This window comes from Orcinus orca, chromosome 3, assembly GCF_937001465.1.
Source record: "Orcinus orca chromosome 3, mOrcOrc1.1, whole genome shotgun sequence".
Classification (NCBI taxonomy): domain Eukaryota; kingdom Metazoa; phylum Chordata; class Mammalia; order Artiodactyla; family Delphinidae; genus Orcinus; species Orcinus orca.
Window position 1 is genome coordinate 19,528,481 of NC_064561.1, and position 17,491 is coordinate 19,545,971.

At 56.9% G+C, this 17,491-nt stretch overlaps 1 protein-coding gene across 7 annotated transcripts; it reads right to left on the bottom strand.

Moving 5' to 3' along the window:
* Positions 1–303: 303 nt before the first annotated feature.
* On the bottom strand, positions 304–16,399 carry GRK6 (G protein-coupled receptor kinase 6). 7 transcript variants are annotated; one of them, XM_049708219.1, is made up of 17 exons: positions 15,845–16,056; positions 13,159–13,304; positions 12,085–12,180; positions 11,041–11,153; positions 10,845–10,922; positions 10,397–10,497; positions 9,969–10,061; positions 9,795–9,858; positions 9,522–9,655; positions 9,039–9,287; positions 8,211–8,248; positions 8,030–8,119; positions 6,821–7,029; positions 6,593–6,730; positions 2,328–2,465; positions 2,111–2,245; positions 304–1,460 (listed from the first exon to the last, which is right to left on the bottom strand). In XM_049708219.1, exons 3-17 carry the CDS (start codon positions 12,134–12,136, stop codon positions 1,332–1,334), a joined length of 1,761 nt encoding a protein of 586 aa, XP_049564176.1. In that variant the 5' UTR covers positions 12,137–12,180; positions 13,159–13,304; positions 15,845–16,056; the 3' UTR covers positions 304–1,331. The 7 variants fall into 7 exon arrangements, with proteins under 7 accessions (XP_049564176.1, XP_049564177.1, XP_049564175.1 ...); XM_049708220.1 differs by lacking the exons at positions 13,159–13,304; positions 15,845–16,056 and adding an exon at positions 16,247–16,399; XM_049708218.1 differs by lacking the exon at positions 13,159–13,304 and having other exon boundaries at positions 304–1,458; positions 15,845–16,058.
* Positions 16,400–17,491: the final 1,092 nt, after the last annotated feature.

Consider the following 17,491-nt stretch of genomic DNA (forward strand, 5'->3'; position numbering starts at 1 on the left):
CCACCTCTCCAGCACAGGCCCACACCCTAGTGGTTCCAGAGCCAGACCCATACCTAGCGGGGACCCAAGGCTTCTTTTCTGAGGCCTCAACCTGCTGAGGAAGCTGCTGGGCCCAGAGGCCACCAAAGCCTGGCTGCCTGGAGAGGCTACCCCAAGATCGGCCCTGGGGGCCCTTGGGCCTTGCTGGAAGGGCAGCCGCCACTATCCCCACTTCCAATCTCTTTCCACTTCCAGCAGGGCCAGGGAAGCAGGAAGACCCCTGGACCACCAGGGGCAAGAAAGAGGCAGGCAGGGGCAGCTGGCCAGGTTTGTGCTCGGACTGTATTCACACAGAGACATGTGGCAGCTTATATTGGACAAAATGGGTAATAAAAATTGGCTTTAAATATGGAAAAACTGGGACCCTGTAATCCCACGCTACCCTAACACTGGGACCAGGATGGCCATCACAGTCCGGGAGGGGCCAGGGCTGGGGCCTAGGGTGCAGGCCCACAGCCTCGCCTGCCCCCTTCTCTCTCTCTCTCTCACACACACACACACACACACACACCACAGGCACACACTGGGAGGGGTGGATTATTGCTGGGCACATGTGTCTGTTATGAGGGGAGTCTGGAATGTTTGAGGGTTGGTCAGGGACACCCCCACCCCTACCCTTCCCCTGGCCTGGGCTGGGGTGTTTCTGCACGAGGTGTCTTCAGGACAGGGCCCAGCACAAGGGACGAGGTGACCTGGGAGCTGGAAGGCAGAGGCAGACCCATCTGGGACAGCCTGGGCAGTGGACTGAGGGGTCCCAGGGTCAGCCCAATCTCTGGTCACACTTTGGCACAGGCCTAGGGGACAGAAAGGTCCCAGATCCAGCTCTGACAGGTGCTGAGAAGGGACAGTATTGGGCCCCAGAGGTGGCGGCCTAAGCCCAGGGCGGCAGGGGCAGGCACGAGTCTCACTCGGAGGTCGGCGGTGGCAAGCACAGTGCTGGGGGCCCAGGGGCCTGGCCTGGCCCAACCTCGCCCGTCTGAGCTGGGCCTGAGGTGCCTGGAGTGTGGCAGCAGCCCCTCTGCCGGCTCCAGCGTGGGTCTTAAGAACGCTCTGGTTGCTATATACATTCGTACAAAGACATAAATACAGAAAGCCCCGAGCTCCACAGACAAGAGCTGAAGGGACGCACCTTTGTCCCAGGGACAGTCCAGGCCTTGCCAAACTCAGCCAGACCAGGGGCTGAGGGGCAGAGGGCACTGGGGACAGCTCCGGCTGTGTTCCCCAGGCCACAACTTGAGTGGACAATGGGGAAGACCACTGTGCAAAACTGTAAACAGCGCTTGGAGTAGCTGCTACCGCCAACCGCCCGGCGGGGCCTCAGGTTGGGGGCTAGAGGCGGGTGGGGAGCTCGAGGCGGGTGGGGAGCTCGAGGCGGGCGGGAAGCTCTTCCTCACTGTCGCTGCAGTTCCCACAGCAGTCCTGGAGGGCGGGGAAGACATGGAGGGAGAAAGGCAGAGCAGGTGCAGTTAGCTACCAGGGCCGTCACCTGGGCCGGCCCTGCCAGGGCAGACCAGGAGCTCCGTGCTCCAAGGAGGGGGCTCCCCACGAGGAGCCCAGAGCAGCAGCTCAGGCCAGACATGTGTGGACATCAGTGCAGAGGCTGCTGGCAACAGGCTGAAGTGAGGAGGACCAGGTGGATCCCAGGCTCTGCCAGGGCCCTCTCCCCTGGGGCCGGTGGAGGCAGGGCATGGGGAGACAGATGGCTAAGCAAGGCTAGCAGCTTGCAGGTGCTGGGCACGGAAGCAGTGGGGAGGGGGAGGTAGGGAGCGGGCACCAGACTTCTTTCGCCCACATCTCGCCTCTGCCATGGAAGGGCTGTCTGTGGCTCCCCAAGGCCGGGCAGCAAGGCCAACCCATGGGGAGCCCACACTGCTCACCTCTGGAAAGAGAAAAGAGGCCGTGAGCCCAGCCGGGGGTGGGGGACAGGCGGGAATGAGGCCAGAGACCCTGGGCACTGCTGACATGGCTGGAGGATGCCTACTCCCCGCGCATGCAGGCACCGGCTCTGCCTCCCACCCACCGTCCCCTGGAGCCAGGTGGGGGACCCAGGTAGGACACTGCTGGGGGTTACCTGGCGACTGAAGAGCCTCTGCAGCAGTCCCTTCTTTGGGGGTGCAGGTGGCTGGCCCTTCCAGTCCAGGTCTGGGGGAACCGAGCCATCCAGCCCGAAGACATTCAGCTCCTGGAAGCACTCGGTCTCCACCATCTGCCACAGAACAGGTAGCTGTGAGTACTGACCCCAAGGGTGCCCCTCTGGAGCCCACCCCATCAGCTGGGCAGGTCCCCACCTCATTCTGCCAGGGGATGGACACACTGCCCGTGGCAAATTTCTGGTAGAAGTCCTGGTCAGTGGCTTCCAGCTCCACACCCTTAACTGTGGAGAACTGTTCGATATCCAGAACATCCTTGCAGTAAATGGCCTGGGGCTGGGGGGACAGAGGCAGTGGTTAGACAGGAACACCACACACACCCCTCCTCGACAGGAGGGCAGCTCAACCCTGAGCTGGGGCTGGGTTTGCCCTGACCCTTGCAGCTTCCTGGTTTGCAGGTGCCCCCAGTGTTTACAGCAGCACTATTAACAATGGCCATGACATGGAAGCAACCTAAGTGTCCATCCACAGATGAGTGGGTAAAGAAGATGTGGCATATGTATATAAATAATGTACAGTGGAATATTACTCAGACATAAAAAAGAATGAAATAATGCCATGTGCAGCAACATGGATGGACCCAGAGATTATCATACCAAGTGAAGTAAGTCGTACAAAGACAAATATATTGGGCTTCCCTGGTGGCTCAGTGGTTGACAGTCTGCCTGCCGATGCAGGGGACACGGGTCCGTGCCCCGGTCCGGGAGGATCCCACGTGCCGCAGAGCGGCTGGGCCCGTGAGTCATGGCCGCTGAGCCTGTGCGTCCGGAGCCTGTGCTCCACAATGGGAGAGGCCACAGCAGTGAGAGGCCCGCGTACCGCCAAAAAAAAAAAAAAAAAAAAGACAAATATATTTAACATGACATCACTTATATGTATGACATCACTTATATGTGGAATCTAAAAAAATGATACAAATGAACTTATTTACAAAACAGAAACAGACTCACAGACATAGAAAACAAACTCATGGTTATCAAAGAGGAAGGGGGGAGGATAAATAAGGAGTTTGGGATTAGCAGATATATTTTACAATATATAAAATAGATAAACATCACAGTCTTACTGTATAGCGTGGGGAACCATATTCAATCCCTTGTAATAAACTACAATGGAAAAGAATCTGAAAAAGAATATGTATACACACACATATACACATATATACATCTGTACATATATATATCTGAATCACTTTGCTGTACACCAGAAACTAATACACAACATTGTAAATCTACTACACTTCCAAAACAAAACAAAACACAAGTGCCCCATGCACTTCCTGAGCATGGCAGTCCCTTCTCTCTGAGGCCCAAGTTCCCCTCTAAACTGGGGCTCATTATCCCTCACTGCTCACTGCCTGACAAGGCTGCAGAGCTGACCCACGGTGGCCAAACAGCCCCCACAGTGCCATACGGAATCAGCAACAGGCACCCCCCTCCACCTGTATACAGCTGTCTAGGTGCAACTGGTGAGGGCAGCGCAGACTGAATCTCAGCTGGGTACTCCATGCGGGGCCTGGAGCTGATAGGTCCTCTGTCCTGGGATGTCCAATGGCATATTCCATCCCCTTCTGCTTCACAGCCAACCAAAGGATTAGAACATTCCTCCCACCTCTCTGCGCCCCCAGCCCTCTGCCAGGAGCCCACCTCACTCCAGAAGGCCACTTCTTTTTTCATCGTTACATTTTTTTCTAAGTCCTACTGTTAAGGATGTCAAAATATTATCATGTAAAATCATACAGCCGCTTTTTGGAAAAGTCTGGCAGTTCCCCAAAAGGTTAAACATAGCGTTACCATATGAGCCAGCATTCAACTTCTAGGTGTATGTCCCAGAGAAATGAAAACATATGTCCCCACAAAAACTTGTATGTGAATGCTCAAAACAGCATTATTCATCATAGCCCCAAAGTGGAAACAACCCTAATGTCAATCAACTGATGAACAAACAAAATGTGTCATATTCATACAATGGAATATTATTCAGTCATAAAAAAGGAATGCAGGACCAATAAATGCTACAACATTGGTGAACCCTGAAAACAGTATGCAAAGTGCAAAAAGCCAGTCACAAAGGACCACATATTATATAATCCCATTAATATGAAATGTCCAGAATAGGCAAATATAGAGGGACATAAAGTAGATTAGTAGGGATGTCCCTGGTGGCGCCGCAGTTAAGAATCCGCCTGCCAATGCAGGGGACACGGGCTCGAGCCCTGTTCCGGGAAGATCCCACACGCCGTGAAACAACTAAGCCCGTGCGCCACAACTACTGAGACTACACTCTAGAGTCCGTGAGCCACAACTACTGAAGCCTGCATGCCTAGAGCCTGTGCTCTGCAACAAGAGAAGCCACCGCAATGAGAAGCCCGTGCACCACATCAAAGAGTAGCCCCTGCTCGTCCCAACTAGAGAAAGCCTGCGCACAGCAACGAAGACACAACGCAGACACACACACACACACACACACAAAAGGTCGAAGAGTGGATGCCAAGGGCCAGGGGAGGGGAGAATGGGGAATGACTGCTAATGAGTATGGGGTACTTTGGGGGGAGGGGTGATGAAAACGTTCTAAAATTGATTGCGGTGATGGTTGCACAACCTGACTATGCTAAAAGCCATTTAATTATATCCTTTCAAGGAGTGAGTTGTATGGTATATGAACTCAATAAAGCTGTTAAAAACTATATCATCATCAAGCACATTTTTCATCTGCTGCTTCTAAAAAAAGTTAAACTCCAGGGCACTGATTTTCAAGGTTGGTGTGCAGGGAAGGAGGAGTAAACTCGAGTGGCAGGGCCAGCCCTGAGGCAGGCTGCCGGAAGTCAGGCTCTCAGTTCAACTGCCCACAGCAAGGCTAAAACCGTGGGTTGCTGGTGAGACCCACCTACAAGATGCAGTTCTGCAGAGGTAGCAGCCCACTAGGTGGCCTCCCACTCCCGATCCTGCTCCCCTGCTCTGTGGCCCACACCCCCACCTCACATTCTTGCTCCACGTTCCCTGCACATGCTCATGCCAGCTACACTGGCCTTCACTGCTGTTCCACCTCTCAAGGCTGGTCCCTGTACTAGGATCTTAATGCCTGGCTGCTCCTTCTCCCTGGAATGCTCATGCCCCAAATCCTGGTACAGCTCTGTCCTTCACGTATTTTAGGCTTCTACTTAACCAACAGCTCCTCAGAGACCATCCTGTCTAGAAATACTCCCACCTCCCCACAACTCTTTTTTCACTTACTGGTTTATTTTGCTGTGTCTTCCCACTAGAACATGAAGGGAGGACTGGGTCCTGTTGACTCTATTAATTCTGAGGTCTGGTACATATGGGCATTCAGAATATTTGTTGAATGTGTAAACAATCACGTGCATGGTTGACAGCCACCAACCTGGCCTGCCCATCACCTACCTTCCTCCCCCGTGTTCCTGGTGAACTGTCAATCACAGGTCCCAGTCCTTTTACACATGAGAGGGGGGGCAAGCACGTGATCTAATCTTGGCCAATCAGAACCTTCCCTATGACTTTATACAGAGAAGCCTGAATTCAGTGGGAGAACAGTCAACAGGCTGCAGCAGAGCCAAGAGATGGAGTCCTGACAACATGGTATGAAACCCTGACATTGGCCCTACTCTGGGACTTTCTGGCCAAATGAACCAATAAGCTCCATGTTGGGTGTAAGTTTGAGTTGGGCTTCTGCCACTTAGAATTTGATGACTCGAGGATGTTTCTGCCAGGAGGATGCCTGACCCACTGAGATGCTCAGTAAATGAGTGAGACTCTGCAGAGGGGAGTGTCCTGCTCCCAGACAGGAGGTCAGCGTTGCCAGGTGTAGTGGGCAGCAGATATTTTGCCAGCCCAATGGGCCTTTCCCCTGCTGGCAAGGCATCTTAGTTTTCCTTTGGGAAACCGATCTCCCACCACTGGCAGTGGCTCAGGTGGGTATAGGATCCAGGTGTGGCTGCTGAGGGGCCTCTGGGCAATCAGGCAATGAGCATCAGCCTCAGGCCTTGTTTTTCCTTTTCGGACTTCTTTTGAAATTATTGGGCAAGAGGCACTCTCTGTCTTCTAGGGTGGCTGAGCTGTTAAGATGTAGGCCTGCCACACCCTGGGGACAGCTGCCTGAAAGAGAAGCCTGCACACTGACCAGTAGTGGTCAGAGAGAGGAAGACGGAATTCCTGCAACATTGTTGGAGCCCTGGATCGGGTGGGCCAAAAGCAAGGCCTCTCCCACAGCTTTTCATTTTTCTGAGCCCGGTGAATTCTGTTTTGCTGGTTAACACACTTGAGTTTTCTAACACTTGCAATGAGGGTGTCCCAACCAATCCTCCAAGAGCCCCCAACCCTTCCCGCTCACCCCTGCCCCCCAGCCAGGGCTTGGCCCTGCCCTCGGCAAGAGGGGGCAGCACTCACATCAGGCTTGAAGGGTGGTTCTAGCATGCCGGCTCCCAGCCGCTTGAAGTTCAGCTTCTTGAAGAGGGGGTGCTCCTTCACCTCGCGGGCACCGCCCCCCCCACACCCCAGGCGCTCAGCAGGGTCCTTGCAGAGGAGCTACAGCAAGGCAGGGTGGTCAGGGTAGCCCCGGGAGAGGCGCCCCCAGCCCCAGCCCTGGCCGGTTGGGCCTCCTGCTGGCTGCTGTACCTGGGAACAGAGCGAGCGGGCCTGCGGGGAAAAGTGCTCTGAGTACTCCTCGGGCACCTCCTTTACCAGCCGCTCCACCTCCTCCCGCTTGATCTTCTTTTTTCTCTGCTGGAAGGGTGACTGGCCTGCGATCATCTCGTACAGGAGGCAGCCTAGCGCCCACCAGTCCGGGCTGAATGTGTACCGTTCGTTCTTCACCACCTCTGGGGCTGGGAGGGACAGCACAGGAGTTAAGACGGGGCAGGAGGCGGAATTGTGCCCCGGGGCCCCAGGAATGCCCAGCATGCATGTCAAGGTGGGGTAACCAGCTGAGACACCCACTGGCACCACCCAGGCAGGCAACATCAGCAGCCCGGTGGGGACTGAGGTGAGTTGGAGAGCACACATCCCATCAAAGTGCGCTGGTATGGCCCTGCAGGGGGCCACGTCTTCTGACTTTTCAAGAGAAGTCAGAAATCCGTATTTTTAACATGAAGCTGTCTGGGTTATCAAATGTTGGCAATCAATTCAGATTGTTTGAAAAACAATTTGATTTAAACACAGATGGAGGCCAAATTAGGCCTAGTGTGGCTGCCAGTTTGCAACCTCTAGATTTAATATCAAAGAGAGGAAAGAAGACAGCAACTGATTTGCTGGATAGCTACTGCCTGCCAGGACAGGCAGGTAGGGATTTTTGCCTCTACTACCTCTTTTCATCTTCAAGGCAACCCTGGGAGTAGGTGATGATCACTTTACAGTCAGGGAAAGTGAGGCTGGGAGAAGCAGAATGTCTGGCCCGAGGACACATAACAAGGAAGAGGTGGAGCCCATAGCTGGAGCTCTGTCTATTGTGTCACGTGGTCCCAAGGGGAATTTGGGGCCACATCTTGGCTTCCGCCACAGATGGGCACTCCCACTTCTAGCATGGGCAGGTCTCGGGAGTGGAGAGCCGGGGCCATGGAAACAGGTATGAGGCCCTTGTCTTTCACTGGTAGCCACCTGTAGGCCCGGCCAGTAGGAGTAGCTCAATGAATATGTAGTGAGTGAATGCTGTGGATTCACAGTGTGTGGGGCCCTGGCTGAGTCTTGGTCTCCTCATCTATAAAAGAAGAACATCAGCTCTTTCTATTTCCTGAGGTACAGGAGGCTTCCCAACAGGGGTGGTGGGACTGGGCCCAAGACAGATAGAGGACCCAGGAGGCTGGCGGGCCAGGGGGAAGGGAGACTCACCCATGTAGCCCACAGTGCCCACACGGCCTTTGATCGTCTGGCCCTCAGGTACGTGCACTGCCAGCCCCAGGTCGGAGATGCGGATGTGACCTGAATGTGGATGGAGAAGCAGGGAGGCCCGTTAGGCAGGTGGGCCAGACCTCCCCCATGCCTCTCCCACCCTTTGTGGCCCCTCACCCACCGTGGTCATCTAGTAGGATGTTCTCTGGCTTTAGGTCCCTGTGGGGAGAGAAGGGCAGGATCAGATGCTGCTCAGTTTGCCCAGCAGCCAGACAGGGCCACCCCCTCCTAGCTCGCTCACCCCCTAGGATGGGATGTGCAGCAAGGTGTGGGAGCCTTTTGTTGCCAGAAGACAGACAGCCCTGCCTTCCCTGGCAGCAGCCCCAACCTGAGGGAGCAGATGAAGGAACTATGCAGCCAGGACTCCTGGGACTCGCTAGGCAAGTGGAAGGCAGTTCCCACTCAGAGGGAAGCTTCCCAGACATCACCAGCAGCTTTGTTCACCTCTAGTGCTCTCCCTCCACTCTGGTGGCTAACTCTACCTTTTCCATCTGTCAAATGAGGCTACTCATCCATCTCCTCATGGAGCTGTTGTGAGGCTCAAATGAAATCATCACCAGTAATAGTAGTAAGAGGAGCTCTCCACTACCGAGTTCTATGTACTTTACAGCATTATCTCATTCATTCCCTACAACAACCTGAGAAGCAGGAGTTATATATAGTCTTTGCTTCCCAGGAAAGAAAATGGTGTTGTGAGCAGGGAGCTGAGTGGCCAAGGTCACAGAGTGAGAGAGGGGCGACGATGCCGGGATTCACACGTGGTCAACCAGACCCCAGAGCCTGGGTTCTGAGCCTCTCAAGTCTGCCTAGTGTGGGTGAGTGTGGAGTCCCCAGCCAGAGCCCAGACAGACTTGCGCCTGCAGTGACAGCCCCAGCACACCAACATCTCTCTGCAGCCTCCACCCAAGCCCAGTTGCGGCCCCTGGCCAGGAGGGCCACACCCCTGCACCTGTACACGATGCGTTCCCGGTGCAGGTCCTCCAGGCCGCAGCAGATCTCTGCCGCGTAGAAGACGGCCCGAGCCTCGGGGAAGCCAGCCTGGCCCATGTGGTAGATGTGGAACTTGAGGTCGCCTCCGTTCATCAGCGTCAGCACCAGGCACAGCGCGTCCTTGGTCTCATAGGCGTAGGCCAAGCTCACCTGTGACCAAGAGGGTCCGAGCCCTGAAGCAGGGGCCGTGGGCCACCTGGTGGGGGGGCTGGTGCCAGCCGCCCGAAAAATCCTTCTTAGTACCACTCCCTGGGGCCCAGCCTGCTCCCTAGGCCAGGTGTCAATTCCCCAAACCCACCCTTCCCAGGCATCTCTGAGGACAAGGGAGGCAGTTGTGCCTAGAGGGGGCCTGTGGCAGGGAAGAGATCTTAGTCCAGCGAGTGGGGAGAGCAGGCGTGGCCAGGGGAAAGGGAAGGGTCTCCTGTCTGTACTTACTACAAACCTACTGTTCACTTTCTCCAGGATCTGCTTCTCATTGAGGGCCATGGCCTCCCCTTTCCTCTTCTTGATCCGCTTCTTCTCCAGCTTCTTGCAGGCGTACATCTTGCCTGTTGCCCGCACCTGGCAGGCACATACCTGTAGCCAGGGTAGATGGGGCAAATGGGGACCAGCTGTGCCCTTCCTGGGGGTACAGGGGCTCAAAGGGGGAAGGGGCTTGTCAGGGTCCACCCTACCCCACCTCTGCACTCTGCTGGGCTCTGGCCTGGCCACTCACCTCCCCAAAGCCACCTTTGCCCAGGACTCGGTACTGCCTGAAGGTGTTTTTGGTCACTGGCTGCCTGTGGACAAGGGGTTGGGGATCAAACACTAGCTGATCAGGGGCCTGACGCCCATGAGAGCCCCCACAACCTGGCCTGGCCCAGCCCAGCCCAGCCTTCAAGGAGCTCACCTTTCCAGCCACTTCCACTGCAGGAAACGGTTGAAGTAGATGCTGTCGAGGTAGTCGGTATAAGGGGCCACACTCAGGTACTCGTGGGTCAGCCTATCGAGAAGACCCAGCCCACTGGTCAGCCCCTGACACCCCAAGTTCTTGGCTTGATGGGCCAGGCCCCCTGTTGTGTGTATGCTCAGCCTGAAACGCAGCATCCTCAGCCAGCCCTCTTGCTAACCCACCTAGGTGGGAGACATGCATCCTGGCTGAAGCCCAAGAGGCTACAGAGAGGGGAGGCAACCTGCCCAAGGTCACAGAGCTGGCGCAAGGCTGGGGTGAGGGGCTGAGCTCCCTCACCACCTGCTGAACTGTTCACAGCCTTCTGGGTCCACAGAAACCCACCCGTCAGGACACGATTCTCAGCCTATGGGCAGGGAGAGGCTTACCGGGTGAGCTCCTGGAAGAGGTCTTTGCAGGGCCCCTGCTCCAGCCGCTGGGCACAGTTAGTCACCAGTTGCCGGGGGACGTCAGGGATGAGGTCGGGACCCTAGGGACAAGCCACAGACAGGTCAGTGCAGGGGCTCCCTTGGCCAGCCACCCACTCCCAGGGCAGAGACCTCGGGACTGTGCTGGGGTGGCTATGGGCTGGAGGTGCGCCAGCCTGCCCAGTTGCTGAACTTGGTTTCTGCTGTTCCCCTTGAGGCAGGGTGAAGCAGAGCTGCTGGCAGGCTGCAGGGTCCAGAGCCCCAGCCCACCCTCCTGGGCTCCATGCCTGCAATGCTGCCTGGTGAGCCTGGAGCAGCTCCAGGGCACTCTCTGCCTGAGCTGTGGTCAATCCTCTCCCCATCACTGAGCTCTACCGCTGTCATCATCCCTCCGTCAGTGCTCACTTACCGTGTGGCTCAGAAAATTCTGCATTAGCCGCCACCCACACTCCTTCCGCTTCTCATCAGGGGTCACTTCATAGTCAGCCTGCGGGGTGGGAGGCAGAGAAGCTTGGGGTTTGGGTACAGCAACAGGTGTGGGGAGATGGGGCACATGTGGCCCGGGACCTCTGCCCACCCTTGGTGTTGGGCTGGGCTGCACTCACCACCCCGTCCAGGAAGGCAATGCAGCGGGTCAGCTCGGGCCTCGTGGCGCAGAACTCTCGGAACAGCAGGCGCCCGATGGGCTGCCGCTTGCACAGGCTGTGGTAGTCACACTCTGCAGGCAGGGGTGGGAGCTGTTGGATTTCTGGACCTGGAGCCCACCGGCAGGGCACTCCTGTCCACACCACCAGGCCCGGGGCCCTAACAACAGCTTCCAGCCCTGCAGTATGGCAGCCATTGTCTCCTTTAGAACCCTCACCACAGCAATGAGGTGGCACTACTGTTACTGCCATCATAGCTTGGGACTCCGAGGCCCAGAGAGGATAAGTAATTAGCCCAAGGTCACACAGCCAGGAGTGTGGCTCCAGAGCCGGGGTCCTCACTTCCAGCCGCTGTCTCCTGGTTCACACCACTTGCATACGTCACAGTTGGGGTTGGGTGTGGTCTGTGAGGTTCCGGCCCGGCTTGGGCCCGGCCCACACCTGCTGACTGCCTGGCGAAAGTGTGGGAGGAAGCTGTGGCTTCCGGCGAGCTTGAGGCTAGGCCTCCTTCCCGGCGGTGGAAGCAGCCATGGTGTACTCCTAGCCCACGTGCAGGCCTTCAGAGGGGGCCTGGCCCTTCTCGTTAAGGTTTTGCGGGGCACCTGCAGGGCCAGGCTGGGTGGGGCTGAGCACAGGCCTGGGGCTCCCCGGGCAGTCGGTGAGGGCTGACTCCAGCCCCTGAAGCACCCTCCGCTCCATCCTGCGAGCCCTGCTCGCCTGAGGCCCTCCCTTCCGCTGCTTCCCTCAGATCGCCCCCAATCTGACCCCGTCCTCCTCCCCACGCCTACCCCAACCACCCGCTGCTGTCCTATGTGCTCTCTGCCCTCCACCCAGCCCAAGCCCAGGAACTGAAACTGGGTTGGTGGTGCGGCCTCAATTTCTCTGCTCCCCAAAACCCCCAACCCTGCCCCTCCACCCTGAGGCAAGGTCTTGGGGGAGGCCCCGTGGCACCAGCAAGGCCCTCTCACCTCTTCACCCCAGCCCCCGTCTCTACCCAGGTCTCACCAATGTTGAGCCGCAGCTCTTCGCACTGGCTGATATGAGGGAACTGCAGCATCTGACGCCATTTCTTGCTTTTGCCTTTGCGATTCCCGCCACCACCTGTGGAAGCAAACAGGTGCTGGGTCTCGAGTCCCGCCACTGCCGTGCCTCCCCTCCACCCTCAGTGCAATCCAGAGGCCTTCAGGGCCCAGCCTAGGCCCAGTCCACTCTGGGAGGCACCTCGGGCCTTCCTTCCGTGTGCTGCAACATGCCCTCGCTGGGTTCCAGGACAAACATGGGCCCCTAGGCCCACCTGCTAGGGGCTTCTGGGCTGGAAGAGCCAAGAGGGGCATGAGGCCAGCCACTGGGGGAGAGTGGGGTTTCCAGGTAGCTTTGGCAGGCCTCAGCTTCTTCCTACCAGGTAGGAGTTTCCCAGGTGAAGAAAGAGAAGGACACGATAGTGGTGGGAACTGTGTAAGTCAAGGCCCAGAAGGGAGATGTTCCAGGACATGTGGGACATGCCTGAGAGATGCCAGAGGCAGAGGGCAGCCTGGGTCACCAGGTAGGCTCCAGGCCCCTATTACGAGGCCCTGCATCAGAGCTATCAGAGACGCAAACAAAGTGGTGGCAGGAGGGTTGACACACAGGATCCCTACCCCTGCTTTCCTGGTCCTGCTACCTGCCTCATTTTACCTAGCTGACCCCTCATCTGTAGCTGCTGAGACCAGGGTAGCAGCTCAAATGCCTACAGAGCCAGACAGGTATAGTAAATGTGGGCCAGATGGTAGACAACAGGGAGTGGTGAGGAGTGTGGGAACTGGACCCGGCATGCCGCTTCAAACAGGGGCAGCTGCAGCACAACCACGGCTGACTGCTTGATTGTTACTAGGCAGGAATGCTGGCCCAGTGTGGCCAGCTCTTTTGACTTTTCAAAATCAGCTGAGACTCTGGACTGTTCCATGAAATATTGGTTCCTATATTTTAAAAAACCCACTGCAGCCCAATAAATAAAACATGTTAGAGATCTAGCTAGATGTGGCCTGTGGGCCATGAGGTTGAAAATGGTGGAAGGAGCCTGAGTCTTGGAATCTTACAGACCTGGGTTTGAATCTCCACTTTACACTTCAGGCCCATCACTTGCTCTCTAGGAACCTCAATTTCTCCATGTGTACTTCAGGTCCAGAGCCATCTCCAGAGGTATTGTGATGGTGACCAGGAGAGTCTGTGTCCAGTACCCAGTAGAGCTGTGGCAAGAGGTGGGTCCCAGCTCCAACAACTCAGTGGCAACCTCAGGCCACCACTATCCCTTGCCTGGCCTCAGTTTCCCCAGCCTTGTTTCCATCTGGCCTGGCTGAAGGCAGGTGGTGCAGGAGGAGCCACCGTCTAGGGAGAGGGCAAGGCTGGGTCCTCCAATAGGCTCCCTGACCTAAGCTGCCTGGAAGAGGAAGTGTTGTAGGGTACCCATTGGGAAACCTGCTAGCAGCCCTCCTGCAGCCTGCACCCAGCATACCCCACAGTCATTGCTCCACTGTGAGTGAGCAACAGACCCCCACCCCCCAACCCAGGGCAAGGCCTCCCCAGAAGGGGAACTCCTCCCCCACCTCTCCATCCGCCTGCTACCCCCATCACTTACTTCCTCCTCTCCCTCCTCCCAGCCACATCAAGGCAGCAGCAGAGTCACATGCAAATATCCTGTCCTGGAACTGCCACCAGAGTCAGTGGGGCTCCTCCCCACCCCAGCCTGGTCCCCTCCCCGTGCCTCTGGGGGCCTGGGAAAGGAAGGAGGACTAAGTGAGGGTTCACACCTCCAGTGCTGTCCCACTTCATCCTCATAGCAATCCTTCCAGACCTGGCCCAATTTTATGAGAAAACCGAGGCCCTGAAATGAGGAGTCAATTGGTCCAAGATTACGAAGGCTGGAGGTCCCAGAGTCAGGACTTGAACCCAGCTCCCTAGGACCACAACCCAAGCTCTTCTCCCACCGCAAACATGCCTGGCATCAGGTGTCAACTGAATACATGCAATCCCAAATCACTCAGGGCCTCAGATCACTTGGGAAGCTGGCAAAGGCCTGGGGTCCAAGCTGTCAGCCAGCTCATGAAGTGATTCCAATGCACTCAATCTACAGACCAGGGTTCAAAACTCAGTGACAACTGGGATTTCCTTTAGTTTTCAGGTCCCACCCTCAACCATCCCACAAAAAGAGTTACTGAAGTTCAGAGAGAAGAGACTTGTCTAGAGCCACCCAGGTGAGAGGGACAGAGCCAGGCTGGAGTAAGGATTCTCCAGTGAAGGCATTGGTCTCAGTCTGGCCATAACCCCTTATGCCTCCTGAGGAAGCCTATCAGAAGGTGCCCACACTCTCTAGTTAGGCAAGGCAGTGTTCTCAGCAGGCCTGAGGCCTGAACTGGCTACAGCCCTAGGGAGGGAGGCCTGGCCAGGCTCTCCCCACCCCTCCTCCCTGGATGGCTGGATGACGAGGCAGAACAGAATCGGCAGATGCCCCCAGAGGCTGGGAGGAAGGCCTAGCCCCAGGACTCGATAATGGACAGGAGATAAGGAAGGCTCTGGGCACTGAGGACCCAGACTGCCATGCCCATTTCCAGGCAGCACTTCCCCAGGGTCAACATGCACTGGGCAGGCAGGGGGCACCAGATGCTGTGCCAGCTGGGGGTTCCTCTGGGTTTCCTACAGACTGCATTGGGGACATCCTGTGTCCTAGGCGTGAGTCAACCAGTCTCATTGTGTGTCCTTGGGGCTAGTCACTGATCTAAGCCTCAGTTTCCCACCTGTAAAATAGGTCAGAAAGGCGAAGCAGATGTCTTTTTCAGCCTGAAACCCCAGCAAAGAGTCCTGACCTCCCTGCCCTAGAGTTCCAAAAAGAAGTGTCTTCTCTGCTGGTCCCTGGCACCCTGGACAGGACAGGGCACAGAGTAGGTGTTCGGTGATTATGTTACTGAGGTGAACAGTGGCAGGTGAGGGGCAGACTGACCGCAAGGCAATGAGGACCAAGTCTGGTCCCTATGCATCCCCAGGATCCTCATAGAGCAGGTGCCTGGTAATGTCTGAGGAGCTCAGCAACACTAGGTTCACAAGACAGGCTCCCTCTGCCAGGCCTTGCACTTAACAGTCCTACCAGCCTGGCATGCCTCCCTTCCTTCAAAACTCAGCTTCCAGTTTTTTCTGTGCCCATCTGCCCCACTACTCCCGAGGGCAAAAACTGTGACCCATTCACCTCTGTCCCCAGTGTCCTGAGGCACCGAGCAAGTGGCAGTCATGCTGGTAGCATATATGACCAGCAGTTTCCCCACCTCGCAAAGGCTGTGCTACGGCAGAGCCTCGGTTAATTTATTTTCCAAACCTTTTACCCTGCACCAACTTTGTGCCGGCCCAGGCTGGGCGCCGGAGTCTGGGCCCGGGCACGTGGGGTGTGGGCTGCCCCTTTCCCTTCCTGGGGCATCTTCTTACCTCTTACCTGGGAGAGGGCTCAGAGAGGCTCTCCCGGGGCTGGGGTCCCACCCTTCCCTCTTCCTTCCTCTCTCCTCCTCTCACTCCCTCACCACGACCCCACCTCCTCGCCGCGCGGGCGGCGGCCTGACCCACCCCTTGCTGGGCTCCAGCTCCCGGGGGGCAGGTGCGGAGAAAGAGGACCACAGGCCGGAAGGGCTCGTGTCTGCGCGAGGTGCGGGGCACGGAGCGAGCTGCCCTAGGGGATCGGGCGGCTGAGGCACCCGGTCGAGCTCTGAGGCCGCGCGCCCGCGTTCTCCTCACCCAACAGCCTCACCTTCCCGGGCCTTGAGTAGCACCGTGTTCGCTACGATGTTCTCGAGCTCCATGGGCTGCGGCGCCGCCGGGCCCGCCGGGCCGCGCCACCGGCCGGGATTGCGCGAGGGAGCCGGGGCCGGATGGCGATCGGCGCGGCTCGGCTCGGCTCGCAGTGACCGCGCCGCGGCCTCCCGGGCCTCCCCGGCCGCCGCCGCCCGCCGAGCACTCTGCGCCCCCTCCCGGGGGCCACCCCTGCGCCGGCACGCCCCGCCCCGGCCCGCCCACTGTTTACTTTACTCAGCCAATAACCGGGAGAGCGCTCGCCGCGCCGTCTTCCCATTAGACAGCCTCTTCATCATCCCCCGCCCCCAGAGCCAGGAATTCGTTCAAAGGAACGGGGGGGCGGGACTTAAAACGTCACCTCTTCCTGGTTGGTCTGCGGTGGGGTTCAGCCTCTACGTTCGAATTTCTGGGCCTTCGTAGGATACCAAACTGCCAATTAGGGCCGAGCCCTCCGCTGGGACAAAAGAGGTGGGTCCTCTGGGTCACGCCCCGGATCTCTTGTATTTGATTGGATGAAAGAAGCGTCAGTCATTCTCAGCTTTGCACTCTGATTGGGCCATTAGATGTGGGTGTGGGCCAGGTCCTTTTGGCTCGCCTTGGCTTGTCCAGGGTTTGTAGGGGATGCGCTTGGTATCTTGGGCCTCTTGCAGGCCAGCCTCAAGCAAGTTCGGGCCGTGTATCCAGCCGTATTCCTTTGGGCCGGCCCATTCTGGAGGGCGCACATCGTTAGCAGGGAGAGGCCCACAGGAGGGTGCCGGCTTTCCGAGCTGCTCCCAGGCCTGCAGGCCGGCCACCGCGGGCGCCCCAGCCCCGCCCCACCCCGCCCCCACAGCCGGATGTTGTGATTTCTCTCCACCCACACGGCCTTGTCCGCCCTCGGCCTCTGCTGCCTTATAAGGCAGCGCTACCACCCCAAGACGTAGGGAATGGGCTCACACCCATTATATAGGTGGGGAACTGAGGTCCAGTGGAGGGCTGCGGGCCTAGGACTAGGGAGAAAACAACGCCGAAATTTTACAGCTAATCAACACCTTCTAGCTAAACATCCTACTCCCTCCACCCTCACTTCACACACCAGGAAACGGAGGCTTGCCCAAACTTGCGGGTAAGGCAGAGTCCTATTCAACTAGGCTTCTCTGATTCCTATCCATTCATTCATCCAAAAATACAGAGCATGCACTTTGTGCCAGGCACTGGGCCAGGTGCTAGGGAATACAGTGGTGCCAGCAAGATAGTCAATCTCTCTGCCTACCTGCTAGAAGGGGGATAAATACGGTAATCCTATGTGTAAACAAATAAATGGTATGGTCTGAGGGAGTGACAAGTGCTATTAAGACATTAAGACAAAATAGGGGAAATGGTCTCAGGGTGTGACATTTGAGCAGATCCAACCACACAAAGATCTAGGGGAACAGTGTCAAGCAGAGGCAACAGCAAGTGCAAAGCTTTGAGCCTAGAGTAAGTTTGGTATGTTCAAGGAACAGGAAGAAGGCCTGTGTAGCTTCAGGGCCCAAAGTCTGAGATGAGTTGAAGGAGCAGGGATTCTAGGTAGATCCTGAAAGGCTTTGTAAACCATGGAGAGGAGTTTGTTTGTTTTTCTTAA